At 47.5% G+C, this 25,030-nt stretch overlaps 1 protein-coding gene across 7 annotated transcripts in view; it reads left to right on the plus strand.

Annotated features, from left to right (window-relative positions):
- Nucleotides 1-25,030, plus strand: part of CEP128 (centrosomal protein 128) — an 864,240-nt gene that overhangs the window by 666,626 nt on the left and 172,584 nt on the right. For all 7 annotated transcript variants that reach the window (XR_011283785.1, XR_011283784.1, XR_011283786.1 and 4 more), the window contains one exon: nt 9,721-9,770. Coding sequence is in view for 4 of the 7 variants with exons in the window: in XM_069637862.1 (XP_069493963.1) it covers nt 9,721-9,770 (50 nt within the window). In the remaining 3 variants the exon portion in view is untranslated. The remainder of the gene's footprint in view (nt 1-9,720; nt 9,771-25,030) is intronic.

The following is a 25,030-nucleotide window of genomic DNA, read 5'->3' on the forward strand; positions in this document are numbered from 1 at the left end:
TGCTGTACCCTTGCGTCTGTACAGACTGATTCCTGAATGGTGGCGGCCCCATTATTTAAGGGATTTTCTGAGGGTTTACATCAGGACAGAGATGCTCATCATGGTGTGGATCTGTAATGGTGCCTAGGTTTAGAAAAGGCCCCCTATTAGCAAAATAATGACCATCTTAGGCTCCAGCAAAAGGTATTTTTGTAGGCTATTGTGGAATGACCCACAAACCGGAGTAAAAGCAGAGCAAAAAGTATGGAGGATCCCTGTTTCATCAGGTCTTTAACAGCACAGAGGTATATGGCTGATTATTTAAAATGACATTTTTGCTTTATTAACCTTGTTTGAGAGGACGGCCTCTGGTTAAAGATGCAGCACTGGGGTATCCCCACACCAATACTGGTAATTATGCAGACACTGCAGCTCTCCTATCTCAGCAGGGGTTGGGGGGCAGTTGTCATTCCTCCCCAGCATCTCTTAACTTAGCTGCCTGGTACCTGAGCAGTTGACCTTTGCTGGCTTCAGCATTTCAGATCTTGACCTTACCATCATGCAAGCTGGCGGAAATCAATCTACCTGCTCACAATGCTAGAGCAAGTGGGCTAGGCTTTAATTTTGGATGTTAGAACATTCGTTTGACCCTCACCATCCTTCATTGGATAATGTCCTATCATTTCTGGCTTCACCCGCATCGATATACATTTTTTTTGTCATACATACTTATCAGCTATAGGATCATATGTTCGTTCTGCTGAACTCAACATATCCACATCAAACCCTGTTATTAAAAACACTTTGAGGGTTTGCTTCATATTTTTCCATCAGTGGCTAAACCTCACCCAGTATGGGATCTCAATGTTATATTAACTGCAAATTTTGCATAAACCATTTGAACCCATGGCATCAGCAGAGATAAAGCTTGTTTGGTGGAAGACCGCTATTTTAGTGGCCATTACTTCCGTTAGACGGATTAGCGAGATTCTAGCTCTGGCGGCAACTGAACAATATACAACATTTCATTAGGAAAAGGTGGTGCTAAGAACTTACCCTAAATTCTTGCCTAAAGTAGTGTCAGCATTCCACTTGAACCAGGTGATGATTTTCCCTACACTTTTCCCATCCCTGCAGAAAGAGGGGGGAAAGAGTTCTGCATACGCTTGATGTGGGGCTGACACTTGAATGCTATTTGCAACGATCAAGCGCTTACAGAAAATCTGACGGCTTGTTTGTTTCTTTTGGCGGTCAGCAGGCGGGCCTTCAGTCATCGAGGGCTACAATAGCAAGACGGACTGTCGCCTGTATTACTGAAGTGTACAAGCTGCATGCCCATGGGATGTCATTAGTAAGGCAGCAACTTGGTCTTCGCTGTGTGCTTTTTGTAAACACTACACGTAGGGGCACTTCCGCCAGAGCCGACGCAAAGGTTTGGATAGGCAGTACTACACAACCTGTTTTACTAGATTATCGCCAGCTTCTCAAGGGGATTAGTGCTATGTAATCTCCCATAGCTATTGTGGAAAGGGGACGGGGCGTAGGAGTACGAAAAAGTTACTCCCCGTAGTGACTTCTGTACTCTTAGTCCATAGCCCCCTTTCCTCCATACGGCCGCCCGCCGCCCCCATTATTTGGCTGTTAGTCAGGTGTCCCATCTAGCAGATGGAACGACTGATTCGTGTTGCTGGTAAAGGAGTCGGCGGGGCTAGCCACGCCCCCACGCTCTGCACCACACCGGGTAACCTACATTTCTTAAAGGATAAATTTACTTTTGTGCTGTGCAAAAGTGTTCCGGTCCAGTCCCCATAGGACCGACTCCAATATGTATGGAGGAAAGGGGACTATGGATTAAGAGTACAGAAGCCACCATGGTGAGCAACCTCTCCTATCTTCCCCATATGCCAGAGAAAGACGGTGAAAACCTGAAATGCCTTCATCCTTTGCCGGCCCTTAAAATGGATATATACATCTGGAAGTAATGGTCCAATCGTGCACCTAGCATGTATATATACATGTTTTAAATTTGGTGGGAGGGATGATCTGTGTGCCCCCAAGTCCCAGGGACATTTGTGGCCACCGCAGCATAGCACCCAGTGAAGCAATGCTTAAAGTACTGTTTGGATAAGTGAGGGCAACATAAGAAATGATGGCAGAACTTGCCTGGTGAACTCTTTGGCAATGTAACCAACACTATAGCCAATTCAAAAAATGGATGTGGAGCTCCTAAGAGTGACTGGGACATGGAAAACAGATGATCACTCTTGAATATGGGGTTTGGTCTTGTGAGTTTACAATTGGAGTTTATGCTTCCGATTGTGACTTTGTAGCAGCAGTCCCGTTTACAATGCAATAAATATTAACAATGGAGAAAATAACCAAGGGAGACCGGGAGCCCCCTTCTAACCCTGCTCACATGTCCGTACTTCGGGACAGACGCTTCGATGCCCACCAGTGCAGAGTGGTGCCCTCCTTCAGTCACATTCCAGGACTTCGTGACAGATGCTTCGATGCCCACCAGTGCTGCAATGCCCATCGACGCAGAGTGGTGCCCTCCAGTACTTCGGGACAGATGCTTCGATGACCATCAGCGCTGCAATGCCCATCGACGCAGAGTGGTGCCCTCCAGTACTTCGGGACAGATGCTTCGATGAACATCAGTGCTGCAATGCCCATCGACGCAGAGTGGTGCCCTCCAGTACTTCGGGACAGATGCTCCGATGCCCATCAATGCAGAGTGGTGCCCTCCAGTACTTCGGGACAGATGCTCCGATGCCCATCAGTGCAGAGTGGTGCCCTCCAGTACTTCGGGACAGATGCTCCGATGCCCATCAATGCAGAGTGGTGCCCTCCAGTACTTCGGAAAAGATGCTTCGATGACCATCCGTGCTGCAATGCCCATAAATGCAGAGGGTGTGCCCTGCTGTAGGAAAGTTTCTTGGAATTTCTTATGATATCTGGAAGATTTATGATGGCCCATCTGTGCCCGCCAGGCCTCGGCAGCCTGTTAAACAGCCAAGAGCCCTGCAAACACTGAACCCATACTTGGCATGGGGTAGTATTTTGCTTCTTTTTTTATTGGAAACGTGCCTTCTTTTCTGTAAACAGCTTTACAGTTATGTATGTTGTGCCTTCTGAACAACTGCGAGGCTTGAATTCTGCCACTTTGATCTGCTTGTGTGTGGCTGTGCTTTTTGCTCTGTGGTGTATGAGCTTTTAGTCCAGTGTTCAACCACATGACGTGCAGCACACGTGTCTTCTGTACTTCACGTGCCAATGCCCGTCATGGACAGTATCGGAGGGAGGTCAGTGTGTATGTCCGGGACTCGCTTGAGGGATACGAAGTTCTGCACAAAGGGGGGCACTGCCATGTGGCATCATTATTGACTGATGAGGTCCAATGAGGCCCAAACATGTCTGAGGATGCTTCTGGTCTGGCGCAGAAGGGGTGTTACCTAGCAGTTCTGGCTGCACTGCTCCTTTTGGGATGGGACCAAGCCTGGTTTGCATATGGTCTTTCCCCTTTGGTAATGGCTTGGCAGGCGTATGATAGGTCAGATAGCACAGTGGGTAAAGCGCTTGCTTTGACATCCGTGCAGAGCCTGCCCATGCAGGTCCGAATCCTGGCAGGTCCAGGTGATAAATGAGCACCACACAGGGTGGGTAATAATAAGCAGCGCTAAGATACCTGAGGGTTCCTAGCGCTATATCAGTGCAAAATGATTTGATGGGCTGGAGGGGTGCATAGAGCAATGCCAGAGGTTAAGCCATCCCCCCTTTTGTTTTGCGCGCATCATTATTGGATCACATGAGATTTTTTTATTGACCTCGTAAAACTTTGAAGTCATTCTGCTAGCCTTGAAAACTCTCTGGCGGCAACGCTGTCATCTTTAATTTTGCTCCAAAGAACGTAGACTCTGCTGCCTCGTGCCATGATAAGGGCAAGAGAATTAGGCTCCGTTCGTAGGGAGCCAGATGGAGCGCCTGGTTGGTGGCCTTCCATAACTCCCACACGTTTGGGCTGTGCAAAGTGAGGGGGGCCAAGCCACCAAAGCTGTGAACAAGCAGCGAGAGCCAGCATTGGCCGAGAAACTGACAAGTTAAGTTGTTTAGCACCTACCCTCTCCACCAGGCAGCAAGGGCCCTGGCAGATGAGGGTACCGCCCCTGGCATGTTATTACATTCCTTCCACTCATGTCACTATCTTTTCAGTAGATGTTTAAAAGCTCTGTTATCATTTGAGAGACGGGTTTCTTTTAATGTTATGAATTGGCCACCTTGTGTGCCTCTAGAAGAGACACCATGTTGGCAAGCACGAACTCTACAAACAGCAAACATGCCCTACTTGACAAGTAATGGCCAATCAGATTGCCCCTTTGCTTGGCGGAGCCCCGATCCTTGATCTTCCACGGCCAATCCCCAGTGCAGATCCACATGAGGTTTCTGTCCTCCTTTTCACCCCCCAAGTCATGGGGCCCATTCACGGAGACTGTGGGCGGCAACCCTCGCTGTGCAGAGCGCTTCTAATAGCAGCCATGCTGTATAACTTATGTTATACTTGGCAAAGACCGACTTCCCAAGCCAAATCCCTAAAATCTTGCATTTATTTCCCCTCTGGTTTAATGGTTCTGACCTTCACACATCATCAAAAAAGAACTGCATTTCTGTTGTTGATAAAGGGGTGTAGGTGGGAATGGATAAGGGGGGCAGATGAAAAAGGAAGTGACTTGGCTCATACATATGGAGCCACAGAGATTTAATTTCCGGCCTTATAAGTCTTTGCCAGCTGTGTAAACGTCTATAAATAAAATCTGCAGCAAAGTATGATTTTAAGGTTTCATCGCATGCAGTCTGAGGCCATGTGCTTGTTGGTTTGCTAGCGGTCATTGGCCCTTTTGACCACGGAGTGTTACTCTGGCGCCAGGGATGCACAGAGGATCTCCTTGTTTCTCATGCGGGGCTACTTTGACGCGCAGCTTTTATGCTTAACCGCGAGGATCTCTGTGTGTTGCTCCCTCTTGGTGGGAGATCTCAGGATGATGTCTGTAGCCAATAATGCAGTCTCATCAGTTTGCTGATCATACATGTCTGGTTCCTTTGCCCCGGGGATAGGAGGGGCTAAAGTTGCGTTTATACGAAGGCCCAATTGAGGTTGCTTTAAGGGGGACAGCCATGCGTTGGTATCTTCTTAAAACTCTTAAGTAAGTCAGGATGGTCACCTCAGACAAAAAAGTAGTCAAGTTTTTGTTACCTCTGAAAAAGAGCCAAATGCACCAAAGCTGAACCCTGAGCCAAAGTGCCCCGTGCTCTTCGTTTTGTCTACGTCCTCGCTGAACCATCCGCGGTGGACTGCCTCATCTGATGGACTAGGGCGTATCAGGCGGGCCCAAACTCGTGCATTTGGGGTAGGGAGCTGTTACTTCCGAGATTATCCTTTCTAAAAATGGATCAAAATGGTGCAGTCTTGAGGGAAAGTAGACTTCTTTTCCAGGCAGTTCTGTAGGGCAGCAACACATGAAGTATGCCCAGGGTTTTCAAATGCAGATACCACTGTCCCAGATGTGCCCCATGTCACTCTCATTGCCCTTCTGGCTTTCTGTGGGATTCTTATGCATGGCTTTCTTTCACTCTTCGGTCCCTTGCTTCTGCCGCATGCTTGCAAGAGCAACATGTCAAGGCAATCCCCATCTTAGATTTGCACTCCTTCCTTGCCTGTTTTTTTTCTTCGACACAAGATCGACCAGTTCTTAGAAAGCTAAGTGTGATCTCAAGCAGCATTTGCCTCTTCCCATATGATGGTTAATCCTTGATACCATATCCTACGGTGCCTCTGACTCTAGAGATGTCCTATGCTGGAGAAGAACACTGTTCAGTAATTATCCACTGTGAGTATTCCAGCAAGCGGTTATCATATCAGCTCCAGATGAGCTTCTGACAGTTGTGGGTTCAGGTAACATGCCACTCTTTGCGCACCTGTCACGTGTGTAAAGGACAGCCTTGGGGCTATTCAACAGACTTCCATCAGCAGTTATTGCCTTGAAATAGAATCTTCCTATAACAAAGCGCTGTAGTTGCGAGGGATCCCCAAACTGTGCACAATGCAAACATCAGCCAAGGCTACCTAGCCCCCATGAAAAACATATTTCTTTAGTACTTGTTCACTTGGTTTTGGACTTAGGTTTCAAGGAAGTGTGTCTAGATTCTTGCCCAAGCCGTTTTGTATTTCCCATGACTAAGGTACAGAAGAGAGGCGAGGATTCACAAGACGTTTGCCCAGCCACCTCCCATTTATGGTTCTCAGCACTTGGATAATGAAGGTGAGTAGCTAGGCCTCCAGACTGATATTAAAAGGGGTTGCACCGCCATCACAAGGCAGGTTAATTAGGATACTGTCAAAACATGTTCCCCTCTCCCTAAACTAAACCCCCTAATAATGTATCAATCCAAGAGGTTTATGTAAATAACAACAAAGAGAAGATGCAAGAACTGGCTGCCTGTCACCTGACTTCTTTGGCTTAGTCTTAGAGTGTAATGGCTCCATGTTGGTGCAGCAAGGTACCCAGCTCCTTTGATGATGCTGGCTCCTGTGTGATGCAGCAAGGTACCCAGCTCCTTTGATGATGCTGGCTCCTGTGTGATGCAGCAAGGTACCCAGCTCCTTTGATGATACTGGCTCCTGTTTGGTGCAGTAAGGTACCCAGCTCCTTTGATGATGCTGGCTCCCATGTGGTGCAGCAAGTTACCCAGCTCCTTTGATGATACTGGCTCCATGTTGTGCAGCAAGTTACCCAGCTCCTTTGATGATACTGGCTCCATGTTGTGCAGCAAGGTACCCAGCTCCTTTGATGATACTGGCTCCATGTTGGTGCAGCGAGGTACCCAGCCCATTTTAAGATATTGAATCATGTGTGGTGAACTTGCAGATCCATTATATTGAGTTTCCTTTTATCCCCTATCCATATGCATGGTGTAGGAATGGAGACCTTGCCCCCATCAAATAGGTTTGTTTTAAACTCATCTACTACCAATCTTGAAAGATTTGCTTCCTATGCACCCAAGCTCAATCTTACTTTGCCTCAAGCTTTGCATGTATTGGCCTTCATCTTTGTACAGCCCCTTGGTCTGTGGTGGAAGGGCCATTGTGCACGCCTGAATACATTCAAAAAATGTCTGTGCTTTGTTTGGAGCTGGGCAAATAGGAGATCTTTAACTCTGCATCTTTCTCAAGAGCACACAGTGAAACCCTAGGTATTTACTCCATACGTTTTGTTCTTTGAATTTTGTATTGTCTCATGAATCACCTCTAAATGTGAGTCTAGATGGCAGGCAGGCAGGCAGAGTGAGAGAGTGAGAGAGTGAGAGAGTGAGAGAGTGAGATTTTTTCTCTCCCTCACATCTGCTTATTGGCTTGGACATAAGGCCCCCAGCTAGTTATCAGTGTGCACCTTGTAATAAACTCACTGCCTCTGCTCCCCTTTCATTGTTTAGTTTGGGCTTGCGACTCCCATAAGCCAAACTATTGCATTAGATTATTGATGGGGAGAAATGGCATACGGAGGGGGACACAAAGCCTTAGGTGTTTGGTTATTTGACCTCCCATGACCATGCTAATGCCTATGGCCATTCCAACCCATTTCCTGCCTCTCCCCAGTGAAAATACCTCCTCAAGGGAACCTTTTGAGCTTACTTTATTCAAGCCTTACCATCAGACATTGCACTCGAAGTACCTGCCAGTGTGTTTTCAAAGCAGTCTGCAGAGGGTTAATTATTTAATTAAAGTTTTAAACTCTCTACTCGTGTAATCAAAATGTCAACCAGTTCTGCCTTCAGCCACTCGATTTATGAGCCTGATGCCTGTTCTTCGCTGAAGTCCTGTTAAAAACAAGCATTGGCAAAGCCAACCGTTTTGGCTTGTGTATAAGTATTAGGCATTTGCGAGGTGCTTCTATAAGATGCTCAGTTACTCATACCGTGTTGCGCCTGCTACCATCCATGGCCAGTTAATGCCACTACGGCTGTGTCTGGCAAGTGTCTTTCCCAAGCCCACACAAAAGCCCAAACTGTTGGCATTGCCAATGCTTGTTTTACAATATTGTCTCTCCGCCTGCTAAATCTTTTTTGGTAGCATCCCGGCGCATGTAACGTTTTATTAGCTATGCAACGCATCCGCAAGAAACACTGTTTTCAAGATTAAACCCATACGTAATGTGGCCAGTGCTGTGAAACGGCATAGACTGCAATACGCTGCCCTTGTCCTTGTAGTGTCCTACTTGCTGACATGATCCCAAGCAGCTGGGAATATCATGAGGAGAAGGCAAATTGAGTAATGCTTACTTCCCTAACTGCATCTGTAGGGCTCAAAGTCCATTCCACCCTTTTCCTGAACCAGCCTCGATCCATTATCCTAGATTTACTATCCAGGGTTCAAAATAATATTGGTTAAGCTGGAGCTAAAAGCAGCTCCTGTGTATCGCACATTAAACAGTGAGCAGGAGCTACCACTGGGAAGAAAGGAGTTAGGACATAATGTTCTGCATATCTAACATCCACAAAAGATGTCAACTGTAATGTGAATCATTGTTTCCATTATGTATCTCCCTTTAAGCTTTACAGTCCATGTAGCTATGTCCTAATGTTTATAGATTGTCCCAAGCACACAGGTACATTTCATAGGTGTGTTTAGCATCAGTTGGCCTGGGGAGGCAAAGGTAGCTCCTGGTAGCTGTTGGTGTCAGGCCAACCTGGCTCTCCTGGGCCATAAGCAGGAGCTAAATAGCTCCCAGCTCCCCTCAATTTCGAACCCTGCTATCCCGCCAAAGAACCACTGTCTGGCAGAGGAAATGTGTAAATGAGGGCTGAGATATGCAGGTGATGTATTGGGATTGCAATCAGCAGGCCAAGGATTGGTCGCAATGTGCCGCCCTGGCTTCACACACTTATTTGGGACTAAGGAGGAGTTTCTCATTCAGCCTCAACGCTGTTATTTAAAGAATGATCTATTGGATTGTGAGTACCAGAGTTACTGAAGATTGTAAGTAACATCACACATCATCAAAAAAGAACTGTAAGGCTATTTCTGTTGTTGATAAAGGGGTATAGGTGGGAATGGATAAGGGGGGCAGATGAAAAAGGAAGTGACTTGGCTCATACATATGGAGCCACGGAGATTTAATTTCCGGCCTTATAAGTCTTTGCCAGCTGTGTAAACGTCTATAAATAAAATCTGCAGCAAAGTATGATTTTAAGGTTTCATCGCATGCAGTCTGAGGCCATGTGCTTGTTGGTTTGCTAGCGGTCATTGGCCCTTTTGACCACGGAGTGTTACTCTGGCGCCAGGGATGCACAGAGGATCTCCTTGTTTCTCATGCGGGGCTACTTTGACGCGCTGCTTTTATGCCCCTATGCGTAACTGTGAGATACCTGTTGCTCCCTCATGGAGGAAGATCCTAGGATATCATCTGTAGCGAGAGTGTGACCTCCTTCTTAATTTATTTACAAGTGTTAAATGTACTTTCAAAGCACATCCAGTGAAATCAATGCTCATCAGCTGCAGCGTCGCAATCACCATCTGATCAAGATTGCTTATCGATAAATGATCTTTGTGACATACAGAGCTGTGTGTTCAAAATGTTGCGAAGCATGCACAACGTGCTTATAATAAGTTTGTTATTTACCCATTGATGAATATATCTCTTCACCTCCCTGCATGGCTAAATGGGTTTGTACCTTTATTTCTGACAGATCTTCTCGAGAAGACGCGAAGGCAAGATGAAGAGATGAGATCCTTGCAGGTAAAGTGTGTTACGCTGCCGCGCTCCAGTATGATTTAGGCTCTTAAAGTACCTAAAAGTACTGAGTCAGGATAGCAAAAATTGACTTGCATAGCATCATGTAGAATTATAAGTGTGTCTTCGGTGAGTGGTTGGACACCAAAGGACTGCACCTCCGCCCCATTGGCCATTTGGTAGATGCTTGACAGGATTGGCCTTTTTTGCAGCCAAACTGGGCTGCATTCAAACTGATGATCTAGTATTGAATCTTTGTTGCAAATTGTTCAGCTATCTGTCCTGCCTTTTCTTCCCCTCTGTGAATTGGTCAACATGTTCTTATGTTGGAGTGTAAGGGAAAGTTTCTTATTACCTATTTGGTGTAAATATATTAAATGTAGGATTTTAAAATGAGAGCTATTGAAAGTTTTACTGCTTTACAGCATTGATCGTAGAAATGCATTGATGTAATTGTTTATTGCATACAGTAATTTTAAAAATATTTGAAGGAGAAGTGGCTGCCCCCTCCTCCCAAAATTATAGCTATAGCACCCATGGTGCATTGAGAGCCTGACAGGATTTTCAGAAGTGAAAAAGCAGCAATTTTTCCCCACATTTCTATTGTAAAGTGCAGTTAAGGTGAGCAGCTTTGACGCATCAAAACACTTGAAATTCAGCAGCTGCGGGTAGTTATGACCGGTTTAACTCTGCTCGTTCCCGTTGCAAAGCCCATGAGCACATGTATATTATAAGAGAAGGGATTCACAGTGGCATACAAAATGGCATTATGGGGGGCATTGACAGGAGCATGCCGAGTTAAGCTAGTCATGACTTCCCACACCTGCAGAATTTCAAGGGTTTTGTTGCGTTAAATCTGGTCAACTTACATGCACTTTAACTAACTAAAGATTTTTCAGTGAATTTCCTGGGTCTTGTTATACCATAATTGCAGTGAACATATATATATATTAATTGAAAAAACTTTGTTAAAGGGACATTATGGTTAAATTGCACTAATAAAAACCTATGAAATTCAACAAAAAAATGTTGTTAAAGGGACTTTATGGTTACAAGTAAAACCAAAAGCCACCAGAAATTCACCAGTTATGGTAAGCTAAGCAACCATACCTCGTGCCACCAATGTGCACTGCTAAGACTAACACCCAGGACATCAAAGATGACATCACATGGCATCACATATGTGGGCACTTGTTTTTGTCCACTGACTGTGAGAACTTTAAAATTCGAAAGGTGATATATATGTAGACTTTAACCTTGTCCTATGCTGTTAAGGTACTTTCCTTAGGGTTTGGTCTCAGCTCATGGTGCACATGTATGAGGCAATAAGCTGGTCTCAAACACACAGTTCATTTGTATACATGACCATTAACTTTAATGTTATAGACATTTTCTAGTGATTTTGTTTCTGTCTTCCTTTATTTTTCCTGTATGTGCCTTTGATTTGTATGCATTGTGGGTCTTAATATGTATTCTTTGTACTAACAAACATTACTCAAAACTCTGATAAGGTAGCATTCATGATTGTACTGTCCAAAATTACCAGATCAAATATATTGCACTTCTATGGTGCATGCTGCAGCCATTGCCTATGTGTATGTATGATTTGGTTCCTGTATTAACAAAAACACTCCAATATAATGTTTTGTTTAGATGACTACATTCTTTAATACATTAAGTAGTTCATGATAGGAATCCCGAACACCCCTGACATGTTGTTACCAATATTATAAGCACAACCCCTTGTAGGGACTTTTCATCAAAATTAATTTCATATGTGAGGTCATCTTTAATGTCCTGGGTGTTAGTTTAGCAGTGCACGGTGGTGGCGCGAGTTATGGTTGCTTACCTTACTATAACTGCTGAATTTCTGAGGTTTTTCGGTTTTACTTGTAACAATAATGTCCCTTTGCGGACTTCGGGCATTGTCACGTGACCACGCACGGCATGATGTGTTCGCGAACACGTCCACACCTCGCGAATGGGTTGGTGCTTCGCAAATAGTTCGGAATTGCATTTTCCGCTGATCTAGGAACTTTGAAGCTCAACATTTACCCTTGCACACCTCCTACACCTATTTTTACTCATTATCCATTAACAATCCAGCACATACCTGGAAGAATATTAGCAAAACTGCTCTTTATTTTAAAAATAGCATCAGCTATTGCCATCCCGCCTCCCCAAGAGCCACCATCACCACCACTGCCAGCTGGGGGAACTACACAACAAAAAAGCACAGTACTTCAAAAGACAATCAAGAGAACCAAGAAGATGAGGCAGAGGAAGTGCCTTCCTCTAGCACCCGGCGAGAATCATGGGTGTGGCAGTTCTTTACCACTGTTGGGAATGTACCAAAAGCTAAACCTACCAAAGTGAAATGCAGTGAGTGCTCAGTCGCGGACTACCTGGACAGTACTCCTACGGGACCACCTCCATGAGCCGCCACACCAAACCCAACCACCGCAATGCTCTCAGAAAGGCTGTTCCTTTATTAGTAAGTATTAGGCTGTCTTCCTCCACCTCATCTTCATCAGCCAATACTGTAACCACACAGCCCACTTCTGTGGGACACAAAATCCCACCAGCTACCCTGCAAGCAATAAAAGAGGCTGTTGATCCATATCTTTTGAAAACAACAGTACTCCTTATATACTGCAACACACCACTCTGCAGGGGCGAGCACTTTCTAAGTGCTTTTGGAGCACTAATCTAAGAGCATGAGAAACACTGCCCCCTACCTTCGATATAACACATGCACACTATCTTCCCCTGTCCACCTGCCCCTCCATATTAGTGCTTGGTGCCTCTTCCCTCATTTCCCTCCCCACCTTACTCTGACCTCTCTCGCAAAAAACATCAAAAAACACTAAAAGTTCCTTTAGGAACCTCCTTTCACAGTTAAAAAATAGAACAAAAAAATATAATCTTATAGGCTCCATCTACTTTCTCAGTAAAGTAGATGGACTCAATAAGATTCTCCAACATTTCCATTAGCATTTTGTGGTATGCTAATGGGAACAATGGACACATTGTATACTAGAGAAAAATATAGAAGGACAAACAATTTTCTGTCCCAAATACATTTCTCTAACATACAATAAGGACCATAATCTATGAACCTTTATAACTATCCACGGCCCCCTTTCCAGGCCATGGATCAATGAAAGACCTGGATGGCACGTGCGCACCATCGTAGACGGCAGCCGTTCTACCCTTTTTCATTTTATATTTGTAACACTCCCTGAATGCCTGCTTTCAAACAGTCACACATCCATCCACCAATCACTTCCAAAAACCGTACATGTAACGCAATGACCATATTAAGCTTCCACACACCAACTGCCACTTAACACTCTTCTACAAATCATTTGCATCTGCATTTCCCTTACTCATACAACACATTGTGCACAGTACTCCCATAAATGCACATATGCATTGTGCAGTGAGAGAAGTGCATAAATGGAAGCGGCAGTACGGATGGGCAAGTGCTCATGAGAACCCAAGAGGAAAGTACCAAGGGATGCCAAGGTGGGACGCCACTGGCTAACTACTAGAGCAGAGGAGTTCCAACGGTGGGATACATTTTAACCGTAACATCCCTTTAACAACATTTTTTCTGTCCATGTCTTAGTTTTTATAAGAGAACATGTTTCATGGTGTTGCATCACTGTATATAGATTATTAATAATTCCTCTTTTCATATGTGTGAAAGAACTACAAACCTCCTTTAAGAAACTTATTTTTTGCAACGCATACCTATGTCTGTTCTTATCAGCAGTGCATGCTGGGGCTGCAAATCATCGTTCAATTGCATATGGCATAAGGCTCCACCATGACCCCAGCCAAACCAAACCACCCCTATTATTCACTGCACCTGCCCTGCATCCTAGCTCAGTGTGCACTATACCCTAATAATGTAACCGATGGCTAGTCTCCAAATCCATGGGGTATGGGCTTCGACCATGCCGCATTCCCCAATAAGCAAATCAGAGTACGCATTTGTGTTTGCCGAGGGCCAGTCCCGCTATCCAGACACCAAATGTATATCACTAGTGTTTCTATTTACATTCTTACACTTTGGAAAAATAAAACACAACACATATTTCCCAAAACCTGCTTTCAGGTCCTTGCTAATGCACGTCTCGCAAGTTTGTTGTAATCTAGTCTACCACTTCAAGCTGTAACCATAAGCACAATGTTTTTTCCCATTCAAAGATACCGCTTCGGCCATGCCGCATGCCCCAATAAGCAAATTACAGTACACATTCCTCCTTGCTGACGGCCAGGCCCATTGCTCAGACACCAATCACTGTGCTGTGTACTTGCATTTTACACTTTGACAAAAATAAAACAAAGGACATATTTACAAACCATGCTGTGGAGTTCTTGCTGACCCGCCTCATGCATATTTGCTGCAATCCCATCCAGCACTCAACCAGTACCCACAAGCAGATTTTTTCCCCTTTCAAACGTATCCCAATTTTGAAAAACTTTACCACAAAGGGCCCTGGTGTCCATGCCCACTTGAACCCTATTGCTGAGCCTTGTGGTCGTGGCCAGTAGCCAGATTGTCCGGGTCATAACCTTAGGCCATGACCCGGACAATCTGGCCACTGTCTATGGCCACAGGCTATTCCACAGTCACCAAAGGTATATTACACTTTTTTGTACCTACAGTATGACATTTTTCAAAAAAGAAAAGTCACATTTTCAAAACCATGCTTTCGGTTCCTTGCCAATGCTCCTTACACGAGTTTGCTACAAATCCGCCCATGTTTTAGTTTTTCGAAAGTTTCAAAATGTACATACATAAAATAGCCATATAACTTAGCCCTCACTTGAAAAAATCCATTCAGACTTTGCACAAACAGTCAAGGTTGGGTCTTCAATCTGTCTGAAAACGTTTGTCCAAATTTGTCAAATGGCAACAAAGTTATAAGCCATCTAAAGATGTTGAGACCCTGCCTCTAATGGTGCCCCCTCTTGACAAAAACTCACCAAACTTTGCAAAAAAAATCATATGTAGGTCTACAATCTTTGTGCAACTTGAGTGTAGGTTTTGGCACCCCCTGCCCCCTCTACATTTGTTCCCTCTTCACAAAACAGTGCCACACTTTGCAGAACCATTCAGAGTCAGGTTTAGACTGACATTCCAAAATTTCATGCAGTTTAATTGATTGGTGCCAAAGTTATAAAACATCCAAAAACTGCTTTTCACCAACCCTGTAATGCACAAATAAGCATACATGTCCCCGAATATCTCAGATGTTCGTGAACATCTCAGGACTGCCCCGGACATGCAGACTGTTCACGGACATCTTAGTTGGAAAGCCACCTGTTTTTGGGGCCTTTTAAGGCCATATCCCATCCCATCCTCATGCCCCTCACATCTCCAGATATTTATTAGTTTGACAAGTGCAGTGTTGTGTTTAATATGTTTTTACCGTGATGTCCTCAGACAATGATGGTCGTCCGTGAATCCAACATGGCGGGCGTTTCCAAAAATCTGACGCACCTCAAGCTTTTCACCATCCAATCAGCGGGTGCATCAGATATTCGCAGACCTCAAGCTGCTCTCTGGGCAAATCGGATGTACGTCTGCAGACCGAACAGGGAAGTAAGTGCACAGACCGGACCCAGATATCACTAATTCCTTTTTACCAACTTTTTGGGCATTTTTAAAATAAAGTACTGGACATATTTATAGCAAATTTACAAAAGTACGCTTTCGGGGCCAAGCCACAGCTCCTGCCGCAAATCGGGTGAAAGTCTGTCCAGCAGTTTGGGCTGTAGGCATTTGCAAACATTTTTTCCATTGCATCCCTGGTAAAAACCACACATTTTGGGACCCTACCTATAACCTTGCCCCCCCCTATACAAAACCTCACCATAAATCAATCTGATGGGCCATATACTTTTGTTGAAAGATTTCATGAGGATTCGTCCATGGGAGGCAAAGTTATAAGCCGCCCAAAAAGTGCTCTTCCTATGGGTTGAGCAACTTAACCATACATACAGGGCCGCTACAGCAGGCCCTGTAATATTACAAAAATATATATGTATATATGTGTATGCCTCAAGGGCGAAGACTCATCGAAGATTCTAGAAGGCCATCTTGGACCTACTTCGCACCTTGCGACCATGACGGAGGACAAGGAGGAAGGCAGGACCCTCTTTAGGCCCTGCACCAAATGCAGGCTACGGAAATGAGTTTGTGGAGGACAGGCACCTACAATGCCTCTACTGCTTGCACCCAGACCATATGGAGGTAGAGTGCGAGATATGCCTCGGTTTCTCTAATTAAACGACAAAGGACAGGTATAGTAGGCTGGCGGGGTGGCTGAACACGAACAAGGCCTCTGCCCCGTGCTCCGAGCAAGGTAATGCCTCGTCCAGGACCGGCCGGTCCGCAGAGCGGTCTTCTAAGTCCTTTAGGGTGCCTCATCCGTGAGGCCCCAAGATAAGGCCAAGATCTGCAAGTCCGAGTCCACCAGGTTCATTGCTGAAGCGGGTCCCAAAGCAGATAGGGCGCGATCAGCATCACCTTCTGCCTCCATTGCCATTGCCAGCCTACCATCAAGCTCCTCTTCAAAGAGGAAGTCATCTACCCCGGCTAAGCTATGGGAGGAATCCAAGAAGCCGAGCAAAGAGGAGAAGAAGACTGTGCAGCCCAAGCAGGCTCTAACGGCACAGGCAGAGACCTTGTCGACGACCACGTTGGTGGCTACTACTACCACGGTAGCTACGGGCGCTGATCCTACGAGGGTGGCTCCTATGGCGTGGAAAGTTTCCCTGCCCCAACGTTGCAACACCACCGCAGAGACTTTGGCAAAGTCTGCAGGCACACCAGAAGGTGGGGTGGGGGCAAGGAGCCCCTGAAATAGCCCTCCCATGTCATTGTGCAGGCTATGGAGGTCTCGTCCCCAGATGCCGAAGATCAGGAGTCCATGCATATGGTCCATGAGGACGATGATAACGATGGTGCAGGGCCTAGTTTTGCTGTTTTGCCGTCTCAGCTGAGGGACATTTCCTTGGACATTCTATCAACTCCCCACACCTTGGTGTCAGAGATCCAGATGAGAATGCCCCCGGCTCCGGTACCTGCAGTCCTCCATGTCCGCACTCATCATTCATCAAAGAAGGGGAAGCGTCATCTGACGCCACCATATCAACCCCCTCCACCACTTCGAGCCCTGACTCTCCCAGCGGAGCCAGACACGGGTACAGGAATGGATACGGCCACGACGACAGATGAAGAATAACACTTCATCCCAGTGGACAATGAGTTGCCTTATTTGGATGCTCCGCACAGGGTTTCCCCACCGGACGAAGTGGGTTTGTGCAACTCCATGATCACCAGAGTCTGAGCTGTTCCAGCTGGTGGCCGAGGAAACCAAGGAGGGCTTCTTGTTTCAAAGGCAGGAGGCCAAAAGAAAGACTATCATGGCGGTGCCTTTTTCTGGATGATATTTGGGAAGAGCCCTTGTACAGCTCCATCCAAGCGGGATAGAGTGGAAAAGAATTATAGGGTGCCAGACTCTGCACCCAAGTGCCTTAGGTCGAAACCTTCGCCGGACTCAGTAGTGTTGGCGCCCGTGAGGAAACGATCTGCTAACCCGTCCTAGTCATCTTCGGTCCCTCCGGACAGCGAGGGGAAAAGGATGGACGCCATGGGGAAGAAGGTGATTTACACTGTGTTGTCCACTATCAAGGCGGCCAACACACTGGCGATCCTGGTCAGCTACGACAGGGAATTGTGGTACAAGCTAGTACCGATCCTGGAGTTCCTCCCTGATAATAAGATGGAGGAAGCCTTCGCTCTCTTCCAGGAAGGGGAAGTGGCATCGGATCACGCCATCACAGTGGCAGTGGACGTCGACGACACAGGGTTCTGGCAAATGGGGAACGGTGACTGCCTTCGTCGACCAGGATGGATGAAGGCCACTAATTTCTGTCAGGAGATCCAAGTGAAGGTTCTAGACATGCCATTTGATGGGGAAAATCTGTTTGTGAAGGCCATCTACGAGTCCCTCCAGGCCATCAAGTCGGATACGGAGACAGTCTGTTCCCTCTGCACTCTCCAGCAGCAGCGCTCATCTTATTTTCGCTCCTCAGGGGAAAAATCAAGCAGGTCATCAAAAGGGTTCTCCACGTCAGACAGACAGCCTTCCCAATCCTCAACACAGGAAGCCTACAGAGGCCACTCCTAGGCCTACGGTAGTGGAGGACAGCGTCGCCATCGCCCGCAGGGCTGGACACCGGCGCCCAAGCAAGCTTGAACTGACCAGGGCATCGGGCCCCCACTCAGGCATTCCGGTGGGAGACCGGCTGACGAGGTTAGTCAGTGAGTGGAGAAAGATCACCACTGACAGATGGTTGCTGGACGCACTAGCCCAAGGACACACCTTCGAGTTCCAGCACAGGTGTCCTCGTATTCTGCCGGTTTCCTGCCAGGAGCAGCACATCCCCCAGCTTCTGGAAGAGGTACGAGCCATGCTATGAAAAAGGGGCAATAGAGCTAGTTCCTCTACGGCTCCAGGTCTCCCGAGTCTATTCCAGATACTTTCTGGTCGGAAAGAAGACAGTGGGCTGCAGACCCACCCTGGACCTACGTCTCAAATACCTAAAGACCCAGAAATACAGGACGGTCTGTGTCTGCAATGCCTGTGATGTCACATGAAGTGTTGCTGTGTGAATGATGGAATGTTGATCAGAGGGTTACACACTCGGGCAGTTGGAGCTCACCTGCCTGGGTGATGGGGCCAGTGCTGTGTCCTATCCATACTCTTGTATTTATCTCTGTGTAAATGTAACTTGAGTTCCTGTAATAAAGCTAAGAGGTAATCCAAGCCTGGAAGTCACTTTACAACAGTCAAGTTGCAATACATGCAACAAGTACATGCTGGAACAAGTAGACCTCTTGACGTCGTTGGACCTGCATCTACCCCGCCCGTCTCTGCAGTTTCATATGCAGGCCCTAAAATAATTCCTGATGCCCACTGGATACAGGTATCTGGAAGATTCACATACAAGATCCCTATCAAGTTTCGGCGGGCGATAGAGTCGTGCCAGGTCTGCTCCCACATCGCCCAAGGCACATATTTTCAAAACCCCCCATATTAGTAGACTGTCACCACGGACGCCTCCTTGGAAGGTTGGGGAGCGCACACCAGACGTCTGCACGCCAGAGGCCTGTGGATGTCGGAAGAGAAGGATCTGCATATCAACATCCTGGAGCTACGGGCAGTGTTCTGGGCTCTCAAGTCGTACCTACCATCTCTAAAAGGAAATGTGCTGTGGATCTTCACTGACAACACTACCACCATGTTCTACATCAGGAAATGGGGGGGAAGGGCACTGGATCCTCAGCACTCCAAGGAAGCGCAGGACTTGTGGCACTGGGCCATCAGACGGGGGATGTTCCTCGTCCCTCTTCCCCTGGTGGGAGTCAGGAACGCCATTGCAGACTCCCTCAGCAGGGAACTGCGCTCCTGCCATGAGTGGGAGCTTAGTCAGGATCAGGTGGATCGTCTGTTCATCAAATGGGACAGATCCCAGATCGATCTGATTGCGATGGTGACGAATGCCAAATGCCAGAACCTTTCCAGCCGAGGAGCCTGGGGTACGCATTCTCCTTCCCGTGTGAAGGGCTGTTTCTGTAGGCATTTCCCCCATTCCCTCTCCTGCTACGAGTCATCAACACACTCAGACAGTGTCAATGCAAGATGATGCTCATTGCACCGGCATGGCCAAGGCAGATTTGGTACCCGGACCTTCTCAGCCTAAAGGCGGCGCCTCCAGTTAAGTTACCGGTGGGTCCGAATATTCTCACCAGAGGGAGCCGCAATCCTTCATCATGAGCCAGGATCGCTGAACCTGGAGGCTGGGCTCCTGCAGCCTTAGGTTTTGGAGCTTATGCGTTGCCAGCGGACTGCAGGGAGGTCCTCAACAAGGCCAGGCCATTGTTGACCTTAAAATGCTACAGCCATAAATGGAAGCATTTTGCTATGTGATGCCGGTCACAGAAGATTGACCCTCTGAAGGTCAAGGCTCCACAGATCCTTCCATACTTGTTATCCTTGGCAAAGGATGGTGTGGCACATGCTTCCATCAAAGTGCATCTGGCGGCTATCTTCTGCTACACCAGATCCCCGGGGAGGTCCTCACTGTTGTCCCACAGACTCTTCAAGGAGTTTCTCAAAGTATTTTTCTTATCTTTCCCGCCGGTAAGGGTGGCTGCCCCGTTGTGGGAACTCAACGTGGTTCTGACGAGTCTCATGGGGGCCCCCTTCGAGCCTATGCATCCGGCCCCACTCAAGTCTCACTGATGAAAGGCAGCTTTCCTGGTGGCCATTACCTCTGTCAGACGTGTAGGTGAGATCCAGGCCTTATCCTGCAAGCAACTGTACCTGAATTTCCACAAATCAAGGGTGGTACTGCGTACGCACCCCTCTTTCATTGTGGAGGTTGCGTCGGAATTCCACCTCAACAAGCCTTTAGTGTGAACTGTTTTTCTTCCCGAAACCTTTGTCGCCAGCGGAAAGGGCCTTGCACTCGCTGGACATTGCTTGTGCCCTGAAGTTCTACGTGACACACAAAGGGTTTTCTGAAGACTTCTCAACTGTTTGTGACCTTTGGTCATGTGAACCATGGGAAGGCCTTGTACAAGGCTTCCATTTCAAGGTGGCTTTCCGGCTGCATCACGCACAGTCATCGGTTGGCTAACCGACTGCTGACCGAGAGCCCACTCCATCAGAGCGGTCGCTGCGACAACAGCGTTCCTTTCTGGTGTGCTCCTGCTGGACAGCTGAGGTCCACGAACACCTTCACGAAGTTCTACTGCGTCAACAGGGATTGCAGGTCCCGAATCGGCCAAGCAGTGCTACGCAACCTGTTTGCTTGAGGAGAGTCTGTTCCAGAGGTAAGAGTTAATTGCTTCTGTTGAGCCTTGCCACCGACCGTGGTTGTGTAATGTTGTACTGCTGTGTATTACTTATTCATGAGCATGTGAATCCATGCCAGACCCCATGCTAAAGAGGATTTAAGTTAATTACCTGTAACTATTGTTATCCAGCATGGGTCTGGCATGGATTCACATGCAAATCCTCCCTCCTGCCCCTCTGCGGCTCTTCTTGGTCATTCTGCCACCTTACATGCTTTGGTCATACTGCCACCTTACGTGCTTACCAAACCTGAAGATGGCTGCTAGAGGCGTGGCTTAGGGACAGGACTGTCATTGGATGGGGGCAGTATGAGCCAGAAGACAGTGATTGGTGTAGAGGAGAAATGCTGTTTTTAAGTGAAAGTGAAACCGTTTTTTCTTTTACCGAGGATTCCCATTCTGACGTCTGGGAATATTCATGAGCATGTGAATCCATGCCAGACCCAGTCCATGAAAGTAACGACTGCTGGTTGAGACCTGTGTGCACGGTGCAACACGACAATGCATATGTACCCCCATCGTATATGACACTACATTCAGTTCCTGGGATGGAAAACCATGTTGTGCAACAATTCGGAAAAAAATACATTACCAGAGTGTCCATCAACATGCCTTCTGGAAAGGAAACTCATCCACAGTGCACTGGGAATGACAACTATTGCCTTTGCCCTTCCAGGTATGGTATGGTAATGTTTATTTATAAACGCCTATTCACAAGACAAGTGTTAAAAAGCGCTGAAGGAGGGATGGGAACAAGGGGAGAAAAAAACAGTCATTCAGAGCCCTTGAAATTCTGAATGGTACAAGTCTGCACAGGCAGAGTATGTGCATATAGTATCATTCACAGTGTAGATAACAGCAAATAGGTCTGACGACGATTCTGCAATTCTTCCAAGTGCATTTAGGCAGACTCTGGATACCCCCAGCTCCGGTGGCCAATGACACCTGTGCACATTCCACCTACAATGAGGCACACGTCAGGACCAGGTTGTGCATAGAGCGGACGTTTGGCCTGCTGAACAGTCATTTTTGGTGTCTACACTGTACTGGAGAGGCCTTGATGTACATGCCAGAGAAGGTTGGAAAATTATTTCTTGCCAATGCCATTCTGCACAACATCTACCTCAGGCGAAATGGACCCCTGCCCCCTGATGAGGACATACCACTCCTAGAAGACAATGACTCACCACCTTCAGGTGCAGTGCTGCCACACAGTGAGTGGGAGGAGGGGAAGGGATGGTTGCCATGTGCAGCAAGGACTAATAGACAATGTCCTAGCATTGCTTGAAGTGAAATAGATTTGTATACGTAAGTGTGAAAAAAAACATCCCCAACACCTCTCCCCAACACACCATTCCCAACTCACCCATGCCCTCCCACCTGCCTTGTGCCTATGTACAGAGTGCTATCTAAGATCACTTGTGCAGCCTCTTGCCCTTGCAAGCCTGCTCAAGCACAGTTGGAGTCCGATATTACAAGGATCAACGACTTGGGGTGCTGGGCCCAGGCCCCTCTGTCGGGGTAATGGAGGTAGACTGGTCCAACTCAGGTCCCTGTATGTGTTTGCGTGTCCGGAGCATGCTGCCCTGCATTGCCTCAGCAAAAGTCCAAATGCCCTCCGCCATCTCCCTCACCCTCTGTCCCACGACAGTCAGGGCAGCAGATTAACTGCAGACTGTTGCTTGTCCAGTGCTCTCGCAATCCTCAATGAGGTGCCCTGGACAGTGTTGGATACTCTATAGGTGTTGCACCTTTGTGTCTGCCATTGTTCCCTTGCACACCTGGTGGTGCTCCATAGTGTCCACTTTCCTCCATATTGCATTCTGTAAATGCTGCACTATGAGTTGTGGGTTGTGGGTTTGGCTGTTGCTAAAGCAGGGTGAGCCGAAAGCCCTCCAACCTACACTTGCATCCGTGTCTCCCTCTGACACTAAGCCATGCTGGCCATGTGACTGATTGCCCTGCTCATTTGTCAAGGGAGTGTAATTGTCCAACTGGGTGGGTGTGGGTGCAGCTTTTTGTGTGTTGGTGCCAGAATCTGGCTCCTCTGGTACAACCACAGTGGCCAGCTGTTGGGTGGTGGCTGCAGCTGCAGGGGGTGCAGCATCTGCAGCTGTGTTGGCATTGCTGCCATCAGGTGCTGTCTGCACTGGCATGTGCAGCACTGCTGGGCCCTGGTGTCCCACACCTCCCCTTTTCTTCTGCCTTCCCATTGCTGTACAGTGCAATGGTGTGGAGGCTGTTGTTAGTTAACTGGAGGCCCAGCCATGGGAGGTAGGTGGGCCTGCATTCTCCTCCTCTTCCTCCTCTTCCTGCTGGGAACCAGTTGGGTGAACAATGCCATGCTGTTAGTCATCATGCATACTTGTACATGGGCTTACTAGTCACTCAAGCTATATGGTGGAAGGACATCATACACGTGTGGTCTAATGGTTATGGTCGACTGCAGGCCAGTGCATATGGCAAATGCAGGGTGGTGTTAGTTTCTGCTGAGGGTGTACACCCGATTGGCATGTGCTCTTTGCCTGTTGGGATGGCAATGTGGCCTGTCCATGTGGTTGTTTTGGGGATCACTTTGGCTCTTGGCCTTGGCATTTCCCAGCTGACATGGTGTTGCTCATAGTTGCATGTGCTCACATGCACATTCATACTAATGTGCATGTGTAGGGGCACAGTTGCCCTCTTAGCCTTTCATACACATTGGGTGGCGTTGCATTTGGGTGCATTGGCATGTGGTGGCACGTTCCCCTGTCCATTGGGCCTGTGTTTGCTGAGAGACACATGCTTGGAATGGTCATTTGGCCAGTGCATTGTCAGGGGAGGGGTGGGACAGTCATACTCGCCAGCTTCATTTTGTCTGCTGCATCTGACCTCGGCATGCCCAAGTCCCTCAATTCCCCTCCATGTGGAGGATGGAGCTGCCCTTCTCTGCCCATGGAGTCAGGACAAGGTGGGTCCACAGTGCTGCCTCCTGTGGCCCATGTCTCCCGACGATGTTTGGACAGGAGGCTGGTGGACCCTTACGTTGAAGTTGTGCCAGTGTTTCCTGCAGTCCTCACTGTCCCGTGGAACTGTCCTCACTGCCGTGACCATGTTCACGGATGCTTGCCCAAACTGCCGTCTTCCTCTGGCCAGATGTTTTGCGATGCTGAGAGCCATAGAGCTCTTGGGCATGGGCCGCTACCTCATTGGTGAATTGGTGAGGACCTGCAGCTCGGCCTCACTGAATTTCTGCTTCCTCAGGTGTAGATCGTTCATCTTCTCTTTGCCTTTCTCCTGGGACACGATTGCACTCCCTTCTGGGTCCGGGTGGCTACAGGAAATGGGGGGATTCTGAGTGGATTGAGTTTTTTAAACGGCTGCAGCTGTGCTTCCCATTCTGGCGATTACGCCATTTCCACCTGTGGAATTAATGCTGTATGTACATCGGTAAAGGTAATTCGGTCGATTCCCAGTGGAATTACTGTCGGGATTGCCAGGCGGTATTACCGTTATTGCCAATGGTGTGTGTGTGCGCGCCCCTGCCAAGTTATAATATGGCAGTAGTTCTGCCGAATACTACAGCGGTAGCACTAATTCCACCAGGGGGGAATTACAACCATACTCATAATGAGGCTCATATTGTCTGTTAAACCTCCCTCCTTGGTGTTTTCCAAGGAAAATGTGCCTTTGAGAGTGAGGCTCTCCTTCCTCCCGAAGATTGTTTCAGACTGTCTTTGCTCTCAAAGGATCCATCTTTATTCCTCTGCCTCACTCTTCCAATACGGTGTGGCATTTCCCATGGCTAGATGGTGTGGGCCCTCGGCTACTATGTCTCTTGGATGAGGGATGCCAGGAAAGACGACTAGTCTTTTGTGGGTTATGCTGGTGCTTGTGCTGGCATGGTTGTGACTAATCCAAACCTGTCAAGGTGGTTCATCCTCTGCATTTCGTAATGCTATGATCTGGCTGGGAAGGATGTGCCTGAGAGTCTCGGGCTCATTCGGCCACAGGCCTTCCTCTGCTACCTCTGACCTGTAGAGGCGTGGTCCCTATATTTTTGCCAATGGGTTACATGGGCCTCGCTGCACATGTTTGCCAAACGTAATGGGTGGATTTCTTTTTGGGGCATGATGCTCGCTGTGGCTGAGCTGTCCACTAGAGCTTTCTAGTGTAGGTGGTGGTTTCTCCCTCTCCTCCGGATTACTGAACTGCTGTGGGATTCTAAGATGAGATATCTGTGAGAAGAAGGAATCCATTACCGGAAGATATAACTTGCCTCTCAGTAATGTTCTTTCCGATGGATTAGTCCTCCCACAGATAGCTCGTATTCTAACCTTCCGCT

Source organism: Ambystoma mexicanum, chromosome 14, assembly GCF_040938575.1.
Source record: "Ambystoma mexicanum isolate Mex_15411 chromosome 14, UKY_AmexF1_1, whole genome shotgun sequence".
Classification (NCBI taxonomy): Eukaryota; Metazoa; Chordata; class Amphibia; order Caudata; family Ambystomatidae; genus Ambystoma; species Ambystoma mexicanum.